The sequence below is a fragment of the Thermobia domestica genome, chromosome 13 (assembly GCF_964235325.1).
Source record: "Thermobia domestica chromosome 13, izTheDome1.hap1.1, whole genome shotgun sequence".
Taxonomy (NCBI): Eukaryota; Metazoa; Arthropoda; class Insecta; order Zygentoma; family Lepismatidae; genus Thermobia; species Thermobia domestica.
This window is the reverse complement of record NC_137466.1, coordinates 124339724-124367235: the sequence shown is the minus strand read 5'-3', so window position 1 is coordinate 124367235 and position 27512 is coordinate 124339724. Positions and strand designations below refer to the sequence as shown.

General features: G+C 35.8%; 1 protein-coding gene across 3 annotated transcripts in view; it reads left to right on the top strand.

Annotated features, from left to right (window-relative positions):
• The window catches only part of Dgk (diacyl glycerol kinase 1), a 527084-nt gene that overhangs the window by 253953 nt on the left and 245619 nt on the right, over positions 1 to 27512 (top strand). For all 3 annotated transcript variants that reach the window (XM_081736412.1, XM_081736413.1, XM_081736411.1), the window contains one exon: positions 494 to 704. In XM_081736412.1, coding sequence (XP_081592538.1) covers positions 641 to 704 — 64 coding nt within the window. In that variant the 5' untranslated portion in view covers positions 494 to 640. The remainder of the gene's footprint in view (positions 1 to 493; positions 705 to 27512) is intronic.

The following is a 27512-nucleotide window of genomic DNA, read 5'->3' as shown; positions in this document are numbered from 1 at the left end:
ATCCAGAAAGTGTCAAATATGTCAGATAGACAGATCCTTATACCTTCTCGGCTGCTGTGGACAAGGACATCATACATACGCAACCTCTCTCCGGTTGCTGGGGAAAGGAGAGATTCCCGGACACTCAGCTCATTAAGTTTATAATGTTTCTTTAAAAGACAATCCAAAGGATCTTACTGAACTCCTTTTGCAAGACTGTAACATAAGCGTATAAACTTTTGATATATTTTGTAATAAATAAGGAGAGGGAAACTACTCGTGTACTGTTGATTCTATCAAACTCAGACAGAAGATATTACATGATAGAGGCGTTTCGCAACATTACAGTATTTATACATATCTAAATGCTTTATTATGTTATACAATATAACAATATTGTATATTTGTTTTAATTTGATGTATGGCATTAGCATAGATATAAATTTCAATACAAAGTAATTTTGTGTTTCAATCAATGTTGCTAATACAAGTTTGTTCTCGTGTTTCATTGCAGATGAAGAGGATTATGGGATGCAACTGCCCCGATGTCCTTCGCGTGGCGGATGGTGATACGCAAAGTGTGCCAAGTGCTCTGGGCACGATTTCGGCTCCTTCTTCATCAACTTTGACGTAATCCCCTGCGTCACACTTCGTCATCAAGATGACGTTACACTGGGAGAAGCTGTCACCATCAGAGTTCGAGCAGCTGCAAGACTTCGCAGCTTGTAAGTTGCATATTACTATTAATAATAATAATATCTAAACTTTTATTTAAAAAACAAATAGAAGGAAATAGACACGTATCCTAATGGGAGTAAAGAGGGGTAAATTATCTGCAAAGACTGAGAATCTCACGAATCCTGCACTTGTGATAATTCCATTCTTAAGGGTACAAGGGGGATATTTTTAATAAACTCAATTTCCTGTTTTATTCATAGAGTGCTGGATGTGAACATTCGTTGAAGTTGGAAGTTGATATATAGACTCGTAATTAAAATTAAAATTAAATGTCGACTAAAAGCAGGGAATTCGTGTTACTATTCGGTTCAAAATCTCTTGTCGTCGCGAATTCTGTCGAGGAATTTGAAGCTTAAAATATATAAAACGATAATCATGCCTGTTGTTCTGTATGGTTGTGAAACATGGTCGCTTACTCTGAGGGAAGAACATAGACTGAAAGTATTTGAGAACAGGATCCTGAGAAGAATATTCGGACCCAAGAGGAACGAGAATGGGGAATGGCGAAAGCTTCATAACGAGGAACTACATAGTTTATACGGTTTACCCAACATTGTTAGGGTCGTCAAGTCTAGGAGGCTTAGGTGGGCAGGTCATGTAGCTAGAATGGAAGAAAGTAGAAACGCTTTCAAAGTCTTGACTGGTAGACCCATAGGAAAACGACCATTAGGAAGACCTAGGCGCAGATGGGAGGATAATATTAAGATGGATCTCGCAGAGATAGGAATACAAAGTAGAAACTGGATCCAATTAGCTAAGGATAGAAGTCAGTGGAGAGCTTTTGTGAACGCGGCACTGAACCTCCGGGTTCCATAGGCCATAGAGTTAGTTAGTTAGTTAATTAAAATAAAGGAATACTACATGTTTTCCCGTTTTCAAACTACTCAGCGTTTTAAAAAATACTGCTCCTAAGTGGGAAAGGGACAATTTTTATAAACATCGGACAGCTTGACAACAATATTTTTCGGGTCTTTAACGATTTTGAGCAGCAAAGTAAAATCTGTAGATAATGTTGCTACCACTCCCAAATTTACCGGAATTAAGCATGACTTCCAAGAACTTATATTTATCCAAACTGTATTCAAAACATTCTTCATGAACATAGTCAAAGTGGTTGTTAGCCTCCTAGGATGTCTCTACTTCCGTCTTATTGTGTGTTATAGAAGAAAAATCTCGTCCAGTTCTTTACCAGGAGGTAATGTGCCCAAGATCGATGACACATTCCCGCGCTGGATGGCGATGCTGATACGTTGGAAAAGGAATGCAGTAGCTCGGGGGTCACCAGTTTTGATTGCTGTTCGATGACCAACTTCATTAATGAAATTAGATCCTTCGTGACCCCAAGACCCACTGGTTTCTATTGCTACTGTTACAAACCAATATTTGTCCAATAGGTTTGAGTATTTTAGTCTTTTGTCTGATTCTCTGTGAGCGGCGACGAGACCTGCCTGAATTGAAGAATGGGATAAGTTGGAAGGAGCAAACGTATTGGAACATGTGAAATCCCAGACTAGTGCCTTTCCATTTTTCCACGGTACCAAGGTCATGCCATCAGGCCTTTTACCATCATAGCGGCAACAACCATTTGGTTCTTTTATTGAAGGAACTCCCGCTGAAACGAGGGCTCCACAAATAATGTCGTTTACAATATGATGTCGAGATTGTCTTCCCGCACTTCTTTTACATGAAAGACCATGTAATCCTTTATTATCAACATATGCGTTGCAAGCAGGACAAAAGTGAGGCTCACAAATATTAGCACCTAAGCGCAGAGCTGTAGCAATACGAAAGCTCTCATTAGAAAGGTGTAGGCCGAGTGTGTGAGAAGGTAGGGCTTGAAGCCATGCTCCGTTTTTAGAGGAGGAGACAGCTAACAGCCTGGCTTTGTCATCTGGGTTATTGGTTGATGATAGGAGTGAAGATAAGTGAAGCTTGACTATAGGTTCATCCCAAACAGACTGAACATGTCTTTTGTCGTTAGGTGGGGGATCCATTCCAACTAGACTAGTCCATTTATCGATGCATTCTTGTACATCTCGAATCGAGTCTAAGTCAACCTGCTGCTGAAGAAGAGATCCAATTAGTTCTCGTGAGCCATAGAATGATGCGAGGAAAGAAGGTATGGCGATATCCATGGCTCGACGAATCCCAAGGCCCCCATTCTCCACTGGTAAGGAAGCTTGTAACCATGAACTGTCTTTCAAAGAACAGTTTAGAATGGATTCCAGTCCTGTTCTAAGAGTGTGGTCGAATTTGTCAAGTAATTTATCATCCTGCCAAGAAGGGGAGCAACGAAGGAAATACAGTAATCTTGGAAGTGAGAGTGAAGCTCGTAGTAAATAATAAGCGGAGTGTGCAGAAAGCTTTGATAATTGAGAAAAGAAGAATTCTAATTTTGATATCTTGTCCAATAAAATTTTGCTCCTTGATTCGGTAGAGATGGCAGCCCCTAAAAGTTCCGCATTGGTAGGAGATAAGAGTTTGATACCAGGTGCTACATCATTAAACCTTTCGTAAAGGTCATGGATTTCATCAACTCTGGCGCTCAGAAAACTCACTTCACATTTGGCAGAGTTAAGAAACAATCCAATAGATGAAGCTTCTAGACGAATTTTATTAAAAGCGCATAGTACTATGTCGATATTTCCAGCTATGGTTCCGTCGTCTAAGTACCAGATATTTAAATCTGTGTTAATATCCTTAACAATGTGATGGATGGTTAGGGCGAACAGTGCTGGTCCAAGTGGGTCGCCTTGCTGTACTCCACGTTGTGAGTGAATTATGTTATCACTTACAAAAAGATTGCTTGGTTCGGAGTAGCATTGGTAGATGTATGGATAGTAAGTTGGAAAGTTAGTTTTAACAGATTGTAACATTGAGTCGCGGTTGAGTTCATTGAAGGCGTTGCGGAAGTCAATTTTCAAAAATGCTTTCACTTCAGTATGGGAAGATGAGTAGTACATTCTGGCAGCATGTACGGCTGATTCTGCTCCGAATGGTATACAGACCCCTAGTTGGTCTGGTGATAGTATCTTAATTAAAGAATCTCGTATCCGGAAGCAGATAATTTTTGCTGAGAAGCGTCTCCAAACATTGCCAACAGCTATTGGGCGAATTCCACCGCTTTTCTTCTTCAGTGCTATAAGTGAAGCACCAAAGAAAATTGGTCGTAAAATGGTCGGCACTTTCCCAGATATAATTAAGTGCATAAATTCACAAATGGCTGTGATTAAGCGTTCCCTTGAATCAAAGTCTTGATTTGTAAGTAGATCTTTTAAGATTGAGGGACGGAGATTATCCATTCCGCCTACCGAACCAGAGGGGAAAAGGATTTTATCGCCTTTAATAATTCGATGGAAGAGACTTTAGTTATTGTAGTCGAGTCCTCAGGTGGTTCGGGATTGAAGAATGAGTGAGCGTGGGCTGGATGCTTTTCTCTGAGAGCATGTAGTACTGACGTATCTGGCGTAACCACAGTGTCATCGGATATCAGTAGTCTGATAGCGCCACGTATATCACCATCTGCTAATTTTTGTTCGATGCTCTTGGTATTGATTGAGCCGGATTTTTGTGGTTTGCGAGGTTCGTTTGTCCGTCGATGCTGCTTCATTAATACTTCACGATGATGTTCCCTCCAGTTTCTGACTCTTAGCTTCATCCAAGTGGTGAGATTACTTACTCTTTCAGAACGCGGCGGGATGCAAAGCACTGCGTAAGGGAAAACTAGAAGGTCGATCCAAGAACCCACATTATTGGTGTTGTTGATATTACGAATAATATCACATAAAGAATCAGCTACCGATGAACGAGCGCCGCGCGGGACACGACGATGAACCGGAACATTAGCCTTCAGATGAGACATAAGATCATTCATTTTGGATAAAATTTCAGATGAATTGTCATTGAAATCTAAGGTTAATAAATCTGAAATATAGTTGGTAGGCTGTTGAAGTTTCACGTTACTTCCCTTACTCCTGCGTATCACATGATGACATTTGCCTGTGTGAATGGATAAGCCTCTTTGGCTAAGAAAATGTTTATTACAATGAACACATTGCACATCATTTGAAATGTTTGATGCATCCATATTATGGTTATAAGTTATTAAAACTGTTTTGTTTTACTCATTGTTATTGTTGAAATTTTCAAACATACACTTTTAACGAATATTAACTGATAAAATAGCACTTTTCGTTCTTCCGTTGCACTAGATTTTATTGTTAAAGTTTACAGAATTTTAACGTTCATTAGGCCTATTTTTTATTCCTTTATAATAAGATAACCACAAAACCAATTTTAATACGGATTTCGCCACTTTCACCTCGGAGACATCATGCACACCCATATACGACTCAAACTCGTCAAATTTATAATATTATAGTCTTTCTTTATTGAAAACTATCAAATGTGAAGATTCGCTTAATTCATCCATCAACTTATTGATGTTCTTTTATTCTAAAAAGAAAGAGGGGCCCTGGGCTTCCAAAACATGATGAATATTTTATTACTTGCCTAGTTAAAAATTGATGCATACATTGCGTATGCAGGTGAAGGTTAATCCTTTAAAACACCTTCTTGTGAATAGTAATTTAGATAATATGTAAATTAAGGTAGTGGATAAATTAAAAATCGCCATACCATATAATTTAATTGTTCTTCTACAGAAAAAGGTACTTGGAAGCATGATTGGTTTCAAAATTAGGAATCTAAAAAAGCCAAGTCAAAGTAATTAAATGATTGTGGAATAAATCTTATTGACAATAATTTTTTGCTTGAAGAAACTCTTCCCAAAAACATATTTATTAATGCTGTTAAAATGCGTACCAATACTTGTGGCGTTAGAATTGTATTAGCTCGGGCCAAAACGAATATTAAATTGGAATGTAGAGCTTGTCAATAGCTTTTAGAAACGATGGCCCATATTATCGGGAAATGTGTTACTCATGCCCCGCGTAGAATTACTCGACATAATATAATATTTGATATGTTTGTGAAACATTCTGAGATTCATGGTATAATATCTCAAAGGAATCAGAATTTAATCTTCAAAATAAAAAAAAACTCAAGTCGGATTTAATAATTGAGAAGGGTAGTTCCATGTGTATTTTAAATATTAATGTAAGATTTGAGAAGGGAGAAATGGAAGTGAATACTCTAAGGGAAAAGAGAAAATTATGAGGTTATTAGAGAAGTGTTTGGAGATGGAAAAACGTTTGAGGTGTTCCCTATTACTATATGATCGAGAGGATCAATCCCCAAATCCCTTTCTTCTATATATAGAAAGTTTAATATTCCACGTTTTTTTACAGAAAAGAATAACTAACTATGTGATTAAATCGTGCATAGAAATCATTAATATGCATTTGGATTTATTTTAATTAGATATAGTGTAGTGTTTAACAGCAATATGTTGTTGTGTTATGGAGTAGTTTACTTATTTTATATTAAAATTATTAAATATGTGTGGCTCCATGTAGCTTAGTCGCTAACGCAATAGACTTTGCTATGAGCGGTCCCTGCTTCGAGTTTCGGTGGGTACACTTAGTCGAAAAAATGTAACAGCTTTTCAGGACAGTCAGCCTGAAATGAACAGGGGATTCTGAATCAGCTGGCCTACCCCCCTTCCAGTATGTTTTCCTCTAAATTAAATGGTTGTTTTCGGTCTATGTTTAGATACCATCCCTAACGTTCAAAGGATGGTTTCTGTCCTTAAATCTTCACCATTGCCGAAACAAAAAAAAAAAAAAAAATACGTGTCGATTATTTTTTGATGTTCTACAAGTGTGCAAAGTTTCATTCAAATCGGTGAGTGACACTTTTGTACATCTCTTTGTTAGTGAAATCCGAAAATTGGAAAATGAAATTCGTAACTTTTGTGCTGCAAACAAATTTTGTGTAGTATCACCTCTGGGAGATTTTGCCTGTCAAATTATTCTCAGCATTAAGGTTGCAACTTTCATATTCAGCTTTCTGAATTTCAATTGAACTTGGTATTAGTTCATATCTCTATTCTTTTTCCTGCCCGAAACCAGTCATTAATGTACAAGCTTAGGCTCCATTTTTCACATTTATGTTTTGGATGGGATAGATTAATTACATGTAAGTCGAGTGGTGACACTTCTATTTACATTTTAGTTACAAATGCGGCCGCTTGAATTCGTTCGCTGGTCGATCAATATTACAAAAGTATGTGTTTTATCGTAAGTAAACTTCCTATTACACAGATTGTTACCATATATCTTGAAAACTTTTAGAAACTAACGTTAAAAACGCTGGGAAGAAAATTATGTGATATGAAATATTGACAGGTTCGCAAAATTCTTTATACAAAATTCTTACGTATTTACCTTCTGCGAAGAACTATTGCTTGTAATATGCTTCTATCCTACAGTCTCTTTCGTTCTCCTTCCTCAGAACATCTCAGTTGCATAAATATCTGTAAATCTTTTGGTATTGTTTCCAACCAGACATTAACGAGCTGAAGTACATCCTAACAACATATTATTGTTTATTGCTACATAAAAGGGCCATAACATGTCCATGTCTCTAGCAATGAAAGAGAAAGATAAAGTTTTGGGTTTGTTGTATATTTAGTTCTTCGTATACATACCTAAGAACAAATATTTTCTTTCAATTGTCTATTGAAGTAAATAGGTAACTGTATTAATTGTCTTGGCTCTTTTCACTCTCCATTTTTTTAAATTTTAATAGATACTTAACGTAGTGAGATAGTGAGAGAGAGGGAGAATATATGTGGGAAAAGTTGTTAAATGGTTTAATTTTGAAGACATTTTGTGTACCGGAGAAATTCGAGTATCCGGCCATACGGAAATAATTCATTTTACAAATACTATTTGGCTTACTTTCTTTATGTTTGATGATTTTCATTCTTTTTAACTTATCCCTGACTTGTTTTAACAAAATAGTGAGAGGCGCATTGAAGAACCGATATCCTCAGTTTAAGCAACAATCATTCGAAAAGGCTTTTTCAACCTATTTCACATCATGACCTCCCCTTTTATCGCATCCCTCTACCAGTGACTCTTATAAGTAATTTCCGGTTCGTAATATATTTTTCGATTATTTCTCTTATTGCTTATAGTTGTATATGTGTGTTAGTCTTATGTAGTAATACGAATAACAGGAATAGCAGTTTCACAATAAATGTGAAAATAAAAATGTCTATCATGACAAGAAATTCAAGATAATATTTGAAAATGTTTTTTCCGTTACTAGGTCCTAATTGAATTTATTTTTTTCGCCTCCCCTCGCGACCTCCAGGTTGACAAATTACGCCTTTAGAAGAAACATTGTTAAGTACTGTAACACTTGATGAAAAGGATTCACCATCAACGTCTCTTAGTGTCCATAATTGACTAGTTAGCTCATGAAATTTTTAACTAAGTGAAGAAAACGGTAGTCAGTGTTCAACTGATATCTACACTTAAAGGTTGAAGTAAAAATGTCTATTTCACATTAGTAATTTTCTTCTAATTAGTATAGAAATATATATATATGTATAGGCTATATCTTACTTGGTAAAAAAAATGTGCAGAATTTATGTTTTTTTTAAAAAAAATTGTCATTACAGTATGTGTGACAGAAGAAGATGTCATTCACTGAAGAAGATGTTTTAAAAATCTTTCAGTAAAGTCCTCTAAATACTATAGTTTGTATGCATGTCCTACCAAAAAGAATTGTCATGTCATTGCCAATGCATACAGTAAGCGTCAATTTAGATATGTTGTTTAAGAGGTTGATACGTACGACAACAAACATGGATATTGCTGAAAAGATGTATCTTACTTATACTTAATGCTGAGGATATTATTATAAAAGTTGAGTCCGAACTAGTACGCGAAAATTTCGCATCACAATTTACCGTCAAATATGTCATTTTGTTCATTTCAATACTCTGTCGATGTGTTATGTTTGGATATTGTTTTATTTAAAGACAAATAAAGGTTAAACAATTAATTATAATATTGAGATACGATTATCTCATTGTGTACTGTCGTCTTCCTAATGAAATTTCGAGAAGTTTGATGAGGATATGTCAATATCAGTTTCTTTCTAATAGATGGCATGGTAATAGTACATTTGATATTATGTTTACACACACAAAATCTATTAGTTTCGATTTTTTTAAAATCGTAAACAACGCATAGGGATTTACATGGATTCATATCATTTCATTCAGATCAATGGCTTGTATGAATTGATGTGTGTGTGTCAGTTTTGAAAACAATTCGGTATGCGATTTCGATATACGACAAAAATATTCAGTATATGATAATATTGCTGCATATAATAGCATTTTCTAATTTAAGTAGCTTATCATCTTAATTTACGATATTAAAATCTCGTGTACTTGGGCTGTGACAGGGCATATAAAGCCTAGAATATTGACTTTATTTAAACTGATATCATACAGATATATTTCTAGTTGTTAAAAGTTTTTTATGATGAAACGTAAAATAGTTTTTTGATGTTAACACCTCATATACTTGGGGTATTATAGGGTATTTAAGAAACGTATCAGAAATAGTGGCACAAAATGCAACCCATTACAAACAAGGAAACAAATAGAAAGAAACCATAGCTTTTTCGTGACAACATGCACATACTGTACTACACAAACAGAACACAAAAGCATTGCCTACGGACATATACCCACAATTTGCTACAGTTTCTTACGAACGCGAGCACCATTCACTGAAGAAGATTTATGTTAATTTTATGGAGCAATATGGAATCAGTCGTTGTAACTGTTCAACTAACGTTGCTTCTTAACTATTTGTGTACACCAATCGGAATAATATTGTCCACACTATCTCAAACAAACTTATGACACATCGACATGGTTTGGAACAAACAGTATGTTTTTAGCGGTGAACCAATCCAATTGTTTTGTGGCATAATATAAGAACAAAGTATCGGTCAAAATATGCTTTTGTCGTGCTGGTGATATTTGTTGATAAGCACAAGCAGCTCTGACAGACATTTTGAAATATACATATCCGTGCTCACAGTTGCTCCGTTTCGCCTTTGCATGAAAATGCTGGAGGTACATTTTGCGGTTATCGCTCACTATATTGAGACCTTTGGCTCAAATATCGATTTCAAGATACATTTTACATTCATGTTGTGGCTGACTTCTCTGTACTGTGAAATGCCTGGTTTGTGACATTATTACTATTTGCAAATGAAAAGTACTTTTCTCGTCCATGACAATATTACCCTTCAGCACTGTTTAACGCAATGCTCTATATGTTTCGAGAACTTCTTGCAGTTGTTTGGCGGTATATTGGGATTTTACACTGCGTTGATAACACTTCGGGCAAAGTTTCTTCGACGTACAGTAGACAATGTCCTTCGACAGCGCGAATTTATATCCCACTTTACGAGCCCTAACTTCGATGTGATTATCTACTATTTTCTTGAATTTCTGAAGCTTCCGCTGGTACAAAAGTGGGATTCTTCCGGGTTTTTCTTATTTTCAGGACAATGTTCTTTTCGTATCTCGCAACCACGCTGTACATTGTTCTTCGACTGACACTTTTGTCGAGAAACTGATGTAACACTTGCATTTTACTATGTTTGCCCAACATCATGTGGGGACGCTGTTGTAAACTTCTGTGCTCAGCAGCTTTCATCTTCACAGTACTACACATAGTATACAACCAGAGACACAAACCAACACTTCCACTATCTACACAGCATTGGCCAGCTACGGTGACTCGTCCTACCTATTTGTATCACTGCTTGTGACACACATCTTAATTCTGACTTCTTCAACAACCAGTATAGATTCATTCATAAATGTATGATTCAGGTTAATCTTCTTCCTGGGTTTGCTATAGTTTACCCTCATTTACGTTTGTATTACTTAGAAATAATTGAAAAGAAAAATTCATAAGGTAAGGAGTTTAGAGCCTAAAACAACACAAAAAGTCCAAAAATGATGGTTAAAATTATAATGTTTCTTCTTCTAGAAAAGATTGAACTATTTATGTGCTTCGAAGTGTGTGTGCTTCACTTCAATCAACTACAAACGAGATTTTACAGATAAGTACTCTCACAGAGAAGTTAAAAGTAAAAAAAGACAGTTTAGTCTTTCATGTCTTGTACTTTAAACAAAAAAACTCACTTCCCAGATGAACTAATTTTCCGTCATAAATTGAATTTGGAAGTGGGACTGTGGGAGCTAGATGCCTTCCCTCCCACAGTTTTTAAATTCCTGAAATTTCCTTCTAGGCCTTTCATTCGTTCTTCCCTCCATCTCTCTTTCTCTTTTTCTTTCTTTCTTTATTTATTTTCTTCCTCTAGTTCTGTCTTTCGACTTCTTTTCATCCTGTGTGTCTTGATCTTGCGGTGTCGTGGCTTGGGGTAAATTCCACTGTTCTGGCTCTGCTGTTGGAATCTCAACTCTACTATGTAACAATATTTCTTGTCTTCCTAAGCGGTGTATTTTTTTCTTCAAAATATACTGAAGAAATACTCTGAATCTCGTCTTATTTCTTTCGTGGAACATGTGGGTTGTAACAAGAAAATCAATCACCATTTTTTGCTTGATATTATAACAAAGGGAGAACGTTCTTTGAACTAAGTTTGTGGTGTTATATATATATACACACCTTTAAGCGAGAAAGAAATATTTCAGTGTGGTTTACTTATGTCACAGAGTATTCTACATTATAAATTTTAGGTACAACATTTATTTAGATAAATATATGCGTTGCTGTCGAAACTCTGTGGCATTGTTTTCATGTTTATCCTTCTAACTGAATATATTTGAGCTTTTGAACTACGGAATTTACTCGGTCTAACACTTCGTATATTTTCCCCTCTTTATTCAGTGTGTTATTTAGTCCATTTAAATGTGAAATAACGATACACTTATTGGAGAATTACTTAATGCATTTTTATATTAGTCAAGTTATGTGTACTTGTTCTGAATATTCTGCTGTTAATGGCAACAGAATCGATACTTGTAAATGTGTTTATTAAGTTTTGATACGGAACTGGAGCAGATTCTTCCAATATGATTTTGAACCCAGATCCAATAATAATTTTCTTACCTAAAAATAATTGTGTACCGATATTGATACTAAGTTTACGAGAGAATAGATTTCAGGATTGGAATAGAAATTGATTTTTCTGAGAGTCAGTTCTGTTCAAGTGTACCGATGTTGAAACATAAACAAAATTACAAAAAAAAATATTTTACCAAACCGACTTTTTATTGTGTTAGAAGGTTCCATTGAGTTATTATTTTACACTTTTTCAAAATTGTTTTCAGATTGTTACAACCTTTGGCTAACGATATTTGCAAATGTTGGTCTCAAAATGTGTACTTCTCTATGCACACTGAATTATCGTTTTCGGCTTTATGAACATATCCGATATGTCAGAAATGTATTTGGTTCTTTCTCCATATAACTATTACTTTCTTTAGATCTCGTGATCGGATCGCAAAATATTTCAGAGTTTTAGCTTCCTATAAACGCAATAATTGTCGAAGAAATTAAGTTTATTTACCGGTTTAAATTAGTGAATTTTGGTCTGTGTATTAGATATAATAATAATCTGACGAAATAAAAATATTCGATACTCAAAGAAGTTCTATCTGATTTTCATATGATGACACTGTACACACTCCATGTACCTTTCCTTTTGATATGATAAATTGGGGAAGCTGTTTAATAGTATCTTATATGATAAATATATTAAGTACTCTAGTATATGAGCAAGAAAACTAGTATGCCTTGACATCTACTTCCAAGGATTTTATTCGAAAATCCAGAGGGAAAGAACTTCACCGCTTGCCTTCCACTGGGGGTTGCTATGATCATAAGCCATGCACAACTAGACTCTCTCTATATATATAAGGGATTGCAAGGGGCATTTAATGCAGTGCAGAAACCATTTGCAAGCGCTTCCACCAGCTTTGTAAGTACAAAGACGGATGACACACAATTACTAACTGTAGCTCAAGAAGAGACACGAGCAGATATCTATGTTTTTCTGTTGCTTCATTAGGGAAATGATCCCATTTCTGGAGATAGTGTTGATATAAGATTTGTGTTTTACGATACTTTTCAAAGGTTTCATTTGTTCATATTAAATGAACCCACTCCAAATAACCAAAACCACCACTGCATTCAGGCTATCTTTAAGAAGAGTTTGATTTACCAAAAATCGTTTACATATTAAGCTTGATTGTCCATCTGTCCATCCAGGAGATAAAATTAATCTCAATATCTATTTGATGGATCACTACCAATTAAAACCAGGACGTTAAGAATTTTGTTCATTAACGTGATGTTTAAAGCAAAAATGGTAGAAGTCAACCATTTCCAGTTTTAACATTGATCATTATAGAGAAAAATCTTATGATAAATAATGATTGCATTTCTTCCTGCAACACATATGCATGTACACATCTCTGGTCCTAATTCTTAGACCGTAAATAGATCAAAATCGTAATAAAATCTTCGTTTTGAAAAATATTGCATTGTGTTTAGTGGTAAAATACATACAAAACACCATTTGTGAAAAATGAACTAATAATTAGAAAATTGACAGGAACAAACTATGTATTACTGATGACTGTATCAAGGAATCTGTATGTTCCTACTAGCATCATGACTAAGTGGTACAGGTTTTATCTGCAATCTTTGCTGTGAGGTATACTATCACAATTTCCATCCTCATTGCATCTGTGTCGAGGTGGCAACATTCTGGCATTGGATTTCAAGCAGAAGAACATTTTCAGCAAATATTACTTATACCTTTCCTAAGTTAATAGAATATTCCCTAAAGTTATTAAGAGTGACAATTTTTATGGTGTTAGAAATTGAAGAAATTGAAGACTGTATTTTTCACAAATTGTAACAAACGTGCTTTGAATATTTTCTTTATGGCATTTAATCTTCAAATATAGACTTGTTTAAACACGATAGAGTCAATATTGTGTGATGCTCCATCAATGCACTATACCATTCAATGCCGCCATCCTTTTAAAGCTACACACGTATTTGAGAAGAAATAGCATAATCATATGATGCTGTAAAAGGAGTACAGTAGATCAGTTGAAGAGCGCTAACCTGTGGTCTGAGAGGGGTCCGGTTCTATCTGAGTCCATGTGAGTTTATGGTGGAAAACAACGGGATCGCAAATTTTCTCTGGGCTCTCCTGTTTCCTTCCACCTACCTGAAGACCTTCCTACCTTGTCCATTAATTCCCAAAGTTTAACATTTTGCGTTCCAAGTGTCACTTTCCTATGTATGTGCTGTAATACCGGTTTTATTTACTGTTAAAAAAAACTGTCTAGACCGTTATATAGAGCATAGTTATTGTGCGAGCATGAGGAGAACATTTACATTACTGTTAAAAACAATTATTTGCTTTGTGGAACATTTGGACTGAAAAAGGGAAATTCTGATGTTCTTAAGGGATTTTATGCTGTTTTAGGTTGGCACCTCTCTCCAGAGATAAAATACCAAGTTTTTCCTCTTCCGATCTTGAAATATATCTCCAAGTTGTTAATTGTTTATCGTCACAACAACAAAAAAGTATTGTTATTAAATGCTAACTTACATCTATCATCTACTGAGACAACACATTTTTTTTTCCTTTTCTGTCAGTAAGTGCTGTCATCTAAGATGAAATGGTAAAACTAAGTCTTGTCTCGCTGCCACTAACAAATTCCATCATCTCCAGGATTAATACGAGCCTTAGTAAGGGATACGTTTTCATGACATCCACATGGATGTCACTGGTACGCAAGGAGTTAATTTCTGTTTAACTAAGAAATAATCCAAACAGAATACACATCTCGGTCGTTAGATCACATCAAGTTGTACAAGATAACATGCTTGAGAGTCAATTTTTGTGAGTAGTTCTTTAGGAAAAAGAAAGAAACTTCTGTGGATCTAAAAGTACGTCGTTAGATGCCAATACTAACGGACAGAGGTTATTTTACTGTTATTTATGTACTGTATATGTAGAAAATCACACTGTTAACTAGAAGATTTTTGCTTGTTTTTCTCCAACGGTTACACACATGCTCTTTATTGCTTGTAATTTCAGCGTCTTTTATGGTCTCCAGACCCAGTAACTGAGATTTCACAATACGATTTTATCTGTCTAATAGATAATGATCAATTTGATCTCTACTTACATTAGCATAAGCCATGATTCGATATTTTGAAATGCATTTAGACACATTTCAATAAGACTTGAAGTTTTCAATTATGACAGATTAAAATCATCTATTTTTAGAATGCAATGAATTCAGGTGTCCTTTAAGTACCTTGAAATATGAAAGTCTGAAGAAGTAAAATAAAACAGAACTGGTCATGTAATTGGTTCTCTGTGATGTATCTACCTACTGGGAAACTATTTTCGGCCCTTCTTTTAAACAATGAACTAATGTTACATTTTGTAGACGCTTGTCTTTATTAAATCACGAGGCCTAATTTATATTCTAAAAGTATAAACTAGTTATCAACATGAACTTTTCTATCAAAAAAAACAAAGGCTCAATAACCTCACCATAACCCACTCTCCTCCACCCTATCACACTGTGTCTTGCTATTGTATCCGAATCACATGAACTCCTATCGGGAATCGAATCCTGATCTTCGACACCTCGTCATCTGTCAAGCCATCATTTAAACCAGGGATTAATCTTGAACCAATTCTTATCCTGTACCGCTCCTACATACGTAATTATGTTGACTAAATCATCCTCTGAGATGAAATTTGGCTTAGTCAATTCGCGTAATGTTTTGCCTAAGTCAGGGATATTAGATTTATCTTTGTTTATTTAATGTACTTAACTATTCAGCCCATTTTTCTGCGGACTGTAGTTGACGGACTACTTGGTTGTTTTTGGAGTTTAGAGTCCCGTTCAGTACTGATGCTATATGAGACGTAGACCTACAGCTAACGTGCTCTTCAAATCACATGAACTTCTGTAGAATCCTGATTTTCCACACCTCGACAGTCATCATTGCCATCATTTAAACCATCAATTAATCTTGAACCAATCAAAATTCATGCAACACAGTAATTTCTGAATGTTAAATCTCAGAAATGTGGACAATGGGTGCTGAGACTTCGTTTTTACAAAGATGAGTAAAGTCTAAATCCTACTTAAGGTGTCTTCATTAGATTACATTGGAATTAATAAGGCGTCTAAGTTTTTAACGTGTGAAATACATTTATCGTTCTAACAAATAATTTATTTATTCTTGAGATATCAGGTAATGACATATTTAGGTGCTGAAGATCCATATTTCTGCATTATCCGTTTCTGAACTTCTGACACGCTATTAAAATAAAAATTTTTAAGTTTTACGTCCCATGGTTATGCCGGTTAGGCTAAAGGAGACGGTAATTATGAGAAATGAATGAAATGATGGAATGAAGAAAGTGGGAGGAAATGGGAGAATCCCGAAAAAAACCCACTCACACTTTGTTTGTCCAGTACAGAGCTCACTTTGCGCGAGCTGGGTTTAAAAATGGGACTTCACGCACCAGAAGGGAACTCTCTACCACTGAGCCGCCATCGCCCCTGACACGTTATTGATTATTGAAAATAAAACGTATACACTTAACTCGCTTCTCAACAGTTAGATGACTCACTGGCATTTTAAATGAGGTCCTCTTCTCCATCAATCTTAAGATAACTTACAACATTGTGGATTTTTAGACAGAAAATGTTGGTAATGTGACCAATGATCAGAAACTTGCCTAAACATGTCTTAGCATGTTGTGAATACATTCTAAAAATCCAAAAAGTAACGGGGAGTGATGTGTGATGTGTTAGGTAAATACCATACTCAGCTTTTTCCAGACAGAAAAGCATGGATGCGGGATTCAGTGGTCTACAGAACAGATGTATGGGAAATTAGGCCTTCACTAATGATTTCCGCAAACAGCATTGATGAACAGTCCTTGAATACACCGTAACCCCTCTTGTTGGCATCAACCTACTTTAAGCTCATGTTTATTGAGCTTACCTATGTATATTTCCAAAATGTTTGTTAATATCATTCGTTTATGGTTTCTTTGGACAAGTACCTTAAGCATGACAAAGGTAATGAAGTGTTACACTGACAAGCATTATGGTTGTTTGTGTAGGCGGTAAAATTATACAATATCCCATAGTAAAGGATATCACATCTTCATCCAGAAACGATCTCTGAAACAAATTACTATACTTATCTGGGGACTGCAGTTCATATTATTTCTGTTAGTACACTATGTAAGGGAGTAACTTTAATGTCTCGTGTTGAACGCTTTTTCAGACAATCGTCTCGAATGTTTGTAGTCCTCATTATCATGTTCTTGGTCTCAAACACTCTTCTTGATGCAGCAGATTTACTAGTTTGGAATCATCTGCAATACTATCCATTTTGCAAAATCTGACTATTAAATTTTGTATGGTATTAGTGTGCACATTGTAACACCTAGGTGAATCTTTGATGTACACGGATTTCTCATTTTTGCTGAAAACGCTTTTTCCACGAATATTCGTTGTCATTTCATCTAAAATTGATCTGCATTCTAACTGAATTTTATTTGAGATGTAGTTATGCATTTTAAAACATCTGTGAATAAACAGCTGCGATATCTACCGATACGCACAGTATCGTAAATAATACTGTACGCAATACCTTATTCTACACTTTCATGTCACTCCAAGTTTCACATTGTGCTGTTATTATTTGGACCCTTTTAGGGAATGCATTATGCAGAAGAAAATTGTATGATATTGCAAAGGAAACCGTAACTAATATTAAGAGAGTAATTGTTAACTTTTGTATTTCAATAGCAGCCTGTAGTATTTAGTATACTTTTTCGATTTTATTGATTGTATTTTACGGAGATTTATTATAAGAGTATGGAGATACTAATAAAGAAATTGTTACCAATGAAAATATTAGGATGAAAGGGAGGAACTCAAAGAAGACTTGAAATACATGGAATGAATTTTAATTTATGATTTATAATTATTGTATGTCCTTCCCCAAAAAGAAACAGTGAATGATGCTTACCAGTAACAATGATGGAAGAGACCTCCTTACTGATCTCCTATAGTGGGGAGGGAGTGTTCTTAGGTTCATATTAAGTTCGATTCCCTACAGAAAGGAATTAAAACTTTGAATGCATTACGATGGTTTGGATTCTTCCTCAAACTATAAACCCAGTCTGATACAGCCTCAATGCTGAAAATGGACGCTAAATAAGAACAGCAAGGAAGAATTTCTGGCATAAAGAGACCAGATGGAAAGAGAGAATCCCGAAAAAACAAGCGGATTTTGTATTGTTTATCACAAATGTACATGGGCTGGAATCAAACAAAGTTCTTCTGTATTCTCGTTAGTATACTTATAATGTATTATTACTCTTTATAGTCATAAAACGTTATTACTTATATATAAATTTGTAATTTGCATTATGAATCATTCTTTAGCTACCATGTCATGGATATATTGACTAAGAACGCAATACATCATTTGTTTAGTTTGTAAATTACAGGTTTTAAAACTAACTTTAAATTAAAGGTAAGTAAATAAATCTTTACATACACTTTCTATTCTTCCTTATCCAAACAATAGGTCAGTTGTTTATGCCTGAAGACTGGAAATCCACTGTAATAACAACATTTAAGGTGCATTATGTTTATAATTGGAATTTAATCCTCTATTTACTCTATTAGGGAGATAAGATACTATCACGTAGAACATTATTCACTTTCTCCTTCACCTTCTCAATAAAGATTACATTCCAATAACAATTTTTGACCGATATCATCCCAAGAAAATACCTAGATCAAACTAACAAGATTAAAAACCACGCTGAAAATCAATTTGAATCTCTCGTTTGGACATTACTAGACTGAAAAACTCTATGTTCATAACTTTATATTCCACTGTTGAATTGTCAATTCATTTGATGTTATTGACAATTATCTTTGTAATAGCTATGGAACTTCTAATATTAATGCTGAATTCAATGATCGTGCCTACTAACAACTATTACTATATCAACTTAAAGTTCTGAATGGTTCAAATGTCTTGTTGCGTTCTTTAGCAAGGTGTAAGAATAATAAAATAAGACGAGGCACAAGTACTGGGCTTATTTTACTATTTTCAATGGTATTGTCACACATCTGGATGGTCTGAATGAACAACATCCTTTGTGCGGCTCAAAATAATACAGTGTTATACTCTGGGTAATATTTTATGAAGTTCATTGTGATTGTTGCAAACTACCTTAATGACATCTATCAAGATTGGATTGTCCGGTATCGCTTTTGGGAAACATAATTCTTGATATTATCCATATGATTTTGTGCCACGAAAACGATGTTCATACAGACTTCTTCATGTGTAACAGTGACAGTGATCAAATAAATCCAATACATGTGTTCTCTTGTTCTTTAACCTTTCAGTAGGAGTGACAAGACATATGGACCACTCTCGATAGTTAATCAGGCTCACCACGATAATTTTGCATCTGCAGTATTACATAATGATACTCTACGACCCATATCATCTTTATACTTTCAACAATTATCGATTACAAAATCGCCCATTTGCTTCTAATTATATATATCACAGTTTCAATAACATCTAACGTCGATTACAGAAACTCAATTTTAGATAAGTAATTATTCTGCTTCAATGCAGTTCATTCAGTAAATTTGAAGCACTTCATGTTCTGACAATATCTATACATTTCTATATTCCTGCATTCTCATTTAAAACTTTTTATCTAAATACTTCATAAACTCCGCTGTGGATCATCGTTTTTATAGTACGTTACAATTACTTACTGATTTCTGTTTCATAGTATCCCATAGATTGTGAAGTGCATGTGTTTAACCTTATGCTGCATAGCCTCGCTAAGATAACATGCACATACTTCACATCAGAGGTAAAAGTGAATCTGGAAAGATAGCGGGAGGTAAGTAGTGCCATGACGTCACGTCGTCCCACTACCTATCTTTGCCAATTGTAATTTTTTAGGAACCTGGGGGACACCGTACATGGCGTCCCCCCACGTTCCTCCTCACCTTTCTCCCTGCTTTACATATAAAAATAAATGGAGAAGGAGAGTGAACATTAGAGAGAATTTTCGCATACCATATTTGTTATATGAATTCTAATCAGCTCTCTCTCGGAGAAGTCCTTAATTCTCTGAAATTTTAACCACCACAAAGAGCAGTTACTTACTGAAGTTTAGTTTGCCTGGAATGTTCAAATCTAATTTTCAATACATAACCGTGCTGTCATCGCATTATATTATTTGGTCTAGGAATTAATTCGTGCGGTTGGTACGCACACATTGAAGCTGTAGTACAAACACAAAATACATAAATACCTTAAGAAAAATATTGTCCATCGCTAGCCACCACTTTCGCCCATCTGTCAGGCAATGTACGGATTCCGTGGCGAAAGAAGTCCTCATCCTTGGAAGCGATCCAGTCAGAGACCCATGTTTCGATATCTTCTGAAGAAGTAAACCGCTGTCCAATCAAATCGTTGTTCATGCAATCGAACAAGTAGTAGTCCGAAGGAGCAATGTCTGGTGAATACGGCGGGTGGGGTAAAACTTCCCATCCCACATTTTCTAAATAGGTTTTGACCGGTTTTGCGACATGTGGGTGAGCGTTATCATGTTGAACAATAAGTTTATCATGTCTGTTCTCCCATTCTGGTCGTGTTCTGGCCAGAGCTTGCTTCAAACGCATTAATTGTCATCGATAACGTTCTCCATTCATAGTTTCACCCGGTTGCAGCAGCTCATAGTACACCACACCTTTCATATCCCACCATATGCACAGCATAACCTTTGCACAGTGAATATCTCGTTTTGGTTGTGATGGACCTGGTTCACCTGGTTTCACCCAGGCCTTTTTTCGTTTAGGGTTCTCGTAATGGATCCACTTCTCATCACCCGTAATAATTCGATGCAGAAACCCCTTTCTGCTCTGTCGTTGAAGCAGCAATTCGCAAATGGTTTTTCGTCTTTCAACGTCTCTGTCTTTCAATTCATGTGGAACCCAATGTGACATCTTTTGAATCATTCCCATGGCTTTCAAGCGTTTGGAGACTGTTGTTTGATCAACGCCTAATGCTGCTGCAAGTTGTTCCTGCGTTTGACACGAATCCTGCTCGAGCAATGCTGTCAATTCTTCGTCTTGAAATTGTTTTGGCTGTCCAGCTCGCTCTTGGTCTGCCAAGCCGAAATCACCACTTCTAAACCGTGCAAACCACTTCTGACACGTTCGCTCAGCTAGAGCATGGTCACCATACACTTCCACCAAAATACGATGACTTTCAGTCGCACTTTTCTGCATGTTAAAGTAATGCAGCAGGACACCCCGCAAAAACACTTTATCAGGCACAAATTGCGCCATGTTCACTTAACTACAAACTGGTGTTGTTGACGCTTTAATCCACTGCCCTATACTACGAACGATACGCGATGACAGGGGTTTGCAACACATGTGTGGATACACGGAACTGTGGGACGCTCCGTTCGTTGCGCCATCTCTTGTCCACCCGCACGAATTAATTCCTAGACCAAATATGTACATCGTATATGTCTGAAACATATGAAATAAATTTGGTAATTTTCAAACTGGCTGAATTTCCTTATCAAATATACAGATGGTGATCAGAAAAATGGAAACACTTGTAGTTGGCAACACGTCAGATGTATGGATTGGCAGTGGTGTCGTGGCGCCCGCAGCGCCGAACAGCTGGTGGTGGTGTGTTAGGTCGGTCTCCATACTATGTCAGGCGCAGTGGAACAGCAGTGTCCAGTGGCTGCAACAGACGGAGGTAGTGTAAAATGGGAGACCTCTCAGATTTTCAAAAAGGGCAAATTGTTTGTGCGCGGTTATGTGGAGTGAGTGTGACGGCAGTGGCTACTGTGTTAGGTCGCGTTGAACAGTGTCGAAGGTGATGACGGCCTACACAACACACGGGAAAACCACATCGGGTAAGCGGAACAGTGGGCGGAAGAAAATCATGAGTGACAGGTCACGCCGGGTATTAAAGCAAATTGTCACGCAGAACCGTCGTGCCACTGCGGAGCAAGTGACGGAGGAACTCAATCAGCACCTTCCCCACCCTGTTTCGACAATCACAGTCCGTCGCGAATTACATGACATGAACTTACGGGGTCGTGTTACACGGGCCAAACCGCTCATCAGGAACCATAACGCTTTCGCACGCCGCAAATGGTGCCGCGACCATGCCACTTGGACCGTTGAGGAGTGGAAACGTGTGATATGGTCGGATGAGTCATCCTTCACCCTATTCCCAACCACGGGCCGTGTTTATGTGTGGAGAACGCCCAAAGAAGCTTATGATCTGCAGTGTCTCCGCCCAACTGTGAAACATGGCGGCGGCTCGGTGATGCTGTGGGCCGCCATATCATGGTTTTCATTGGGTCCTGTGGTAACACTTAGCGGACGAATCACTGCCAACGATTATATCGCAATTTTAGGAGGCCACTTGCATCCTATGATCCGGATGTTGTTCCCGGACAATGACGCCATCTTCCAGGATGATAATGCACCCATTCACACAGCTGGTGTTGTTGCAGCGTGGTTTAAGGAACATCGGGGTGAAGTTCAACACCTCCACTGGCCCGCCCAATCCCCAGATCTCAACATAATTGAACATCTGTGGTCCGTCTTGGAAACAGGACTCCGGCGACGATTTCCACCTCCATCCTCTCTCACAGAACTGGCCGATGCCCTGCACGAGGAATGGTGTAAAATTACACTTACTACCATTCCCGATCTCTATGCCTCCCAAAAATATTGCCTTATGGTTACTTGCTTTTCCGTATCTAATATAGGATACTTTTTAGTATTGCTGCTTTATTATCTAATTGGTTCTTTTCGTTGATTTTAAACAAAATTTCTTGGAATGACGTTCGAAATTAGGTAATTTTCCCACCTTGTAGACGTATGCAGTGACGATTTCTGATTTTTCTCGGGAGGGGAAGACACTCAATTCACAGGAATTGAAAATAGTGCTAGAAAGTACTGGTCATTCACGATGAGCACAATCGATGATATGTACCTGAGAAGGGGGGGGGATTTATTCAGAAACATCATCTGAATTCATCACTGGCTATAAACATAGAAAGCTTCGTCGAGGGATAATGGGATTTTTCTCCCATGGTATGGGTGACCTATGTCCAAGAGAGTGCAACCCGGTATCTAAATAAGCTCTTCGAGTTTATGTACATATATCCGGTGGTGTAATAAAATAAATAAAATAAAATAAATAAATAAATAATCACAGTATGGATCATAATATAAAAGAGACCACTTTTACACACTCATTACTATATTACATCATGGAATAAATTTAGATTATTACTTACTCACACTCAATGCTACTTTTCTATAAGAGAAGCACAGTCGCGCAGTGCTAGAGAGCTCATTTCTCGTGCAAGGAATCTCTGGTTCGATCTCAGGTCCTGTGAATATTTGATGGATATATAGGTTTTAATATCCGTGGGTTTTCTAAGTGTCCTTCCACATTATTATTTCACGAATTATTTAGCAGTTATTCAGTTTCATTAGTCATAAGTCTACTTGGTATATAGTATAATCCTATGATGTTATATTAGAAATCCCATTTTCTTCTTTATACGATAATAAATATATACATTAACTTGGTGACATTGTAAAGACCTGAGCTAATTTTGGTGCAGAATATGTTAATACTGTTGTCAACATGATAAAAAAAATCCGTCTGCGTTCTGTTGATTGTGTGCTACAGGAAGCCCTTCTCTATTATTAACCGCCAGCATTAAATTTTCAATGTTACTTGCTAATGATCGTCATGTGTATCCAGAGAATCGATTGTCGCATACCTGTTTTAATCACCCTCTCTTGACACACTCGCTTGTGTATATAGCCATGAATGAAATATTGATCTAAAAATAATGCTGTGTCCCCCTGCGGACATTACCATTTGCTCCATTTTTAGCGAGCTGGAATCATTGTCGACAATAATTTATGTCATCTGCTACATGAGACTGATTTTTCCCTTAAAACTCTCTCTCTCTCTCTCTCTCTCTCTCTCTCTCTCCATATATATATATATATATATATATATATATATATATATATATATATATATATTGTTGTGTTAGATTTGGATATATGCTGACACATGGCAATGTACTGTATATATCATTATTCTTCAGCCTAGTAGAATGTCAATTGCATAAGGAATACGAACTAAAATCAATCTATATATTAAAATTCTAGGTTTATATGTTTGTGATCAAGAAAAGTTTATATGTTTGTAGCCAATCCTTTCCACAGTGAGTTCTCGGGAACCATAGGCTTTAGAAGGATGCCGTTTTCACTGATCTATTGCAAATTTTGTGTCAATTGTTCAGTACTAACTAAATATTTTTTTAAATGTCCATTATTAACTTATTACATTTTTAGCGGTTCACTGCAAGTATTGAAATTTTAAAGAAGTAAAGCATCATATCCTACGAGTTGTATATTCCAACACCACATAGTTGTGTACGGGGTTAGTATATCTCTCCGGCGTTTGTTTTATGGTCAAATGATAATGAAAACCGAAGTATAACCATCTCTCCAGTCTAAAATGAATCTTTATTCCTTGGAGGTTTTTGCCCAATGAACAATATATCATTGACATAATTAATTGTGTGTGTAATGTATTTGCTTATGACATACTGCATGCAAGAAGAAAGAAAACATTGATCATACATGAATTAGAAACTCTAACCGGAAGTAGGTTTAATCTTGCAAACGGTGCGAGATTTTGAGAAAATAATCGAAAAAGACTCTCCTTTTGGTACCCTTTGGAAATTTTTATCAAAACGTCTTTCACTTGTGTCTGTAAAGAGGCATATACAACTGTTGTGAGGAACTACAAGGTATGCTCATATGTGAATAATGCGCTGTATAGAGAGCTCAGGTTCAGCTAGTAATTATCAAAAGTATTTATTTACTTATTTATTTATAACAGGTTTCAGATACAGCACTAGGCCATTTTACACTGAAACATTTTAACAATTTGATAACATAACAATTTAATAAAAATTTGAGGTCAAGATGGTACAACACAAACGCGACATTACAAAAATAGCTTATTTATAGATGATCTGAAAGTATATTCACTTGAAAAAACGTCTACAGTTTCTGGTAACTGCTTATAGGCACTGACAATTCGGTTTTGATAATTTTTGTGCGATAATCATTAATTTTTGTTTTCCGAGCATATATTTTGTGATTTAAAAAATCTAATGGAAGTTTATTGCTATAGGACAAGAAATTATATCCCTTACTAGTTTTATCCTTGAGAATTTAGAAAGAACACGCTACACCAAAATAATAATGCAATTTGGTGGTTGTATATAGGTTATCATTAATATATTTTATGGTTATACCTAATTCAATTGAGATATTGAAAGAAAGGATAAGACAAAGCGTTTTCGAAATGTTGAAACGTTAAACGTTATAGTTACAAATATAGCTCCTGTACTACCAGGTTTCTCCAGTTACAAAAAAAAAAAAAAAAAAAAAAACCTAAGGATGGTAGAACAACAGAATTGAATCTTGATTTTCTTCACAATTAATTTTTTAGTTGCCATTATAATTAACCAGTCGGTCTTAGAAAATATGTTTTTCTGTGTTAAGCTGACATATATATAATGTCAGTGTTGGACATGAGGGTTATTTCTGAAAGCTTTAACTACCAGAACACTTGTCTTCCGCATTTCAAAAACTAGAAAGTTAAAATATTCACTCTCCATCGAACATGTGGCAATATACAACTTTCTACTATTGTATCTATGATACCTTTTCACTATCAAACAATAGTTAACTTCTTCGCGTTTTGTGCAAGAGGGTCGAGTTTATTACCTTCTGAAAATTGATGTAATTCGTATATCATGTTAAGAACTGAAATTCGAAGGGAATCTAAAGGGAAAAAAGAAAAGAAAATGGAAATGAAGGAGAGGAAAGGAAAATAAGGTAAAGAAAAAAACAAAGTGAAGTAAAGACAAGGAAAATTGAGGCAATTTAAAGTTAGGAAAAGTGACAGGTTGGAAGATAAAGTTTGGGATTTTATTGTGGACGTATACCTTTTGCCTGGATTTTCTCGGGATTTTCTTCATTCCGCCATTTCTTTCATTTACCGCTATTATTGCCACCCTTAACCGAAGAGCGTAATCATGTAACACTAAACTTGAAAAAAAAACAGGTAAAATAATGTAAAGTTGATGCTACAGAAAAGGTCACTTTTAGAAAACAAGAAGAAATTAAATTACGGTTTACCATTACATTCCTGGAATATTATGCAACCCAATTATCAAATGATCTTGATAGGTTGCCTATGACCTCAGAGGGTACCCAGTAACTGCTTACTGGCAATTTTACTAATTACTTTTTTCTGCATACAAATATCTCTTATTGCATAGTACTTTATTTGTTTTCCTTTATTTCGTTATAGTTTTCCTCCCATCTGTTTCTCCATTTCATTAGTTTTTATCAAAAAACTTCATCTTTATCCGTAAATTTCGCAATGTAGAACGATAGGGAAAATAACCGGGACATAAACAAACTCTCTATAGTAGTTGTTTCCTACATGTACGTCCGAGAATCTCCTTTATATTGCGTTCAAAAGATCTTCACCATCAGGTATTTATTCTTCTGAAACTACAAAAGAAATATTTTTTAAATAAACTTTTTGCCGTCTATAGGAAGAAAGTAAGAGGTTTTCTTTGTCCCCCTATAACCTATATCATGTCACAGCTCCAAATGCAAACTGTAGTATCAAACTTCAATTCGAATTCCTTTTTATGTTTTTTTTTTTTTTTTTTTTTTTTTTTGTATATCCAATGCACTATCGAAGCAATAAAATTCTTCAGAAGACTTATCTATGTATGTATATACAGATATATTGCCATCATTTTATAGGTTCGGTTTCTCCAATAAATTTCTCGGCGAGCTACCTCAAATGCAAAGGAAATAACTTTTCCTTTTGATGTCTCGATCACATAAATTCTCTTCTATATTTTCTTCTGTATTTACAAAAAAAAAAAAAAAAAAAAACGAATATTGGCTGCTTCCAAGCAAGGTCAATATAAAGTACTTAAAATTTTGCCTATAACCCAAATGTACTACTCTCAGGTGTAAGGCCTCGAAATTGTTTTCCTCCACTTTGCCATTTGATATGATGTTCCATAAATATGGTGGAGTATAAACCCAGTGGCAAAGGAGTCAAAAAAGTCAAATTGAACATTATATTTCAAACTTATTTCTTTAAAAATAGTATTATAATGTATAACATTTCATTTTCTATTGTATGAATATGAAATTGTAGGTTTTACCCTTCATGTTAATATTCTTTCATTAAACATTAAATCTCATTAACCCATTAACACATATGTACGGTTACAAGCTATTCGTTCATCTCGGTTATGACATATATACATTGCCATTACGAAAAACATATCTTCCTTACATTTGACGTATTCTATTAAGAAATAGAAGAAATAAGAATTTAATTCTAATAAGAAATAGAATCGCTTATAATTTGTATTCCATGCATCAATTTTACATTACTTTACCTCTTCTGAGTTTAATGTTATAGGGTTATGCTCCTAGACTAAGAGTAGTGATGATGATGGAAAATGAACGAAATGGTGGAATTAAGAAAGGTAGAGGAAACGGGAGAACCTTGAGAAAACCCAAGCAC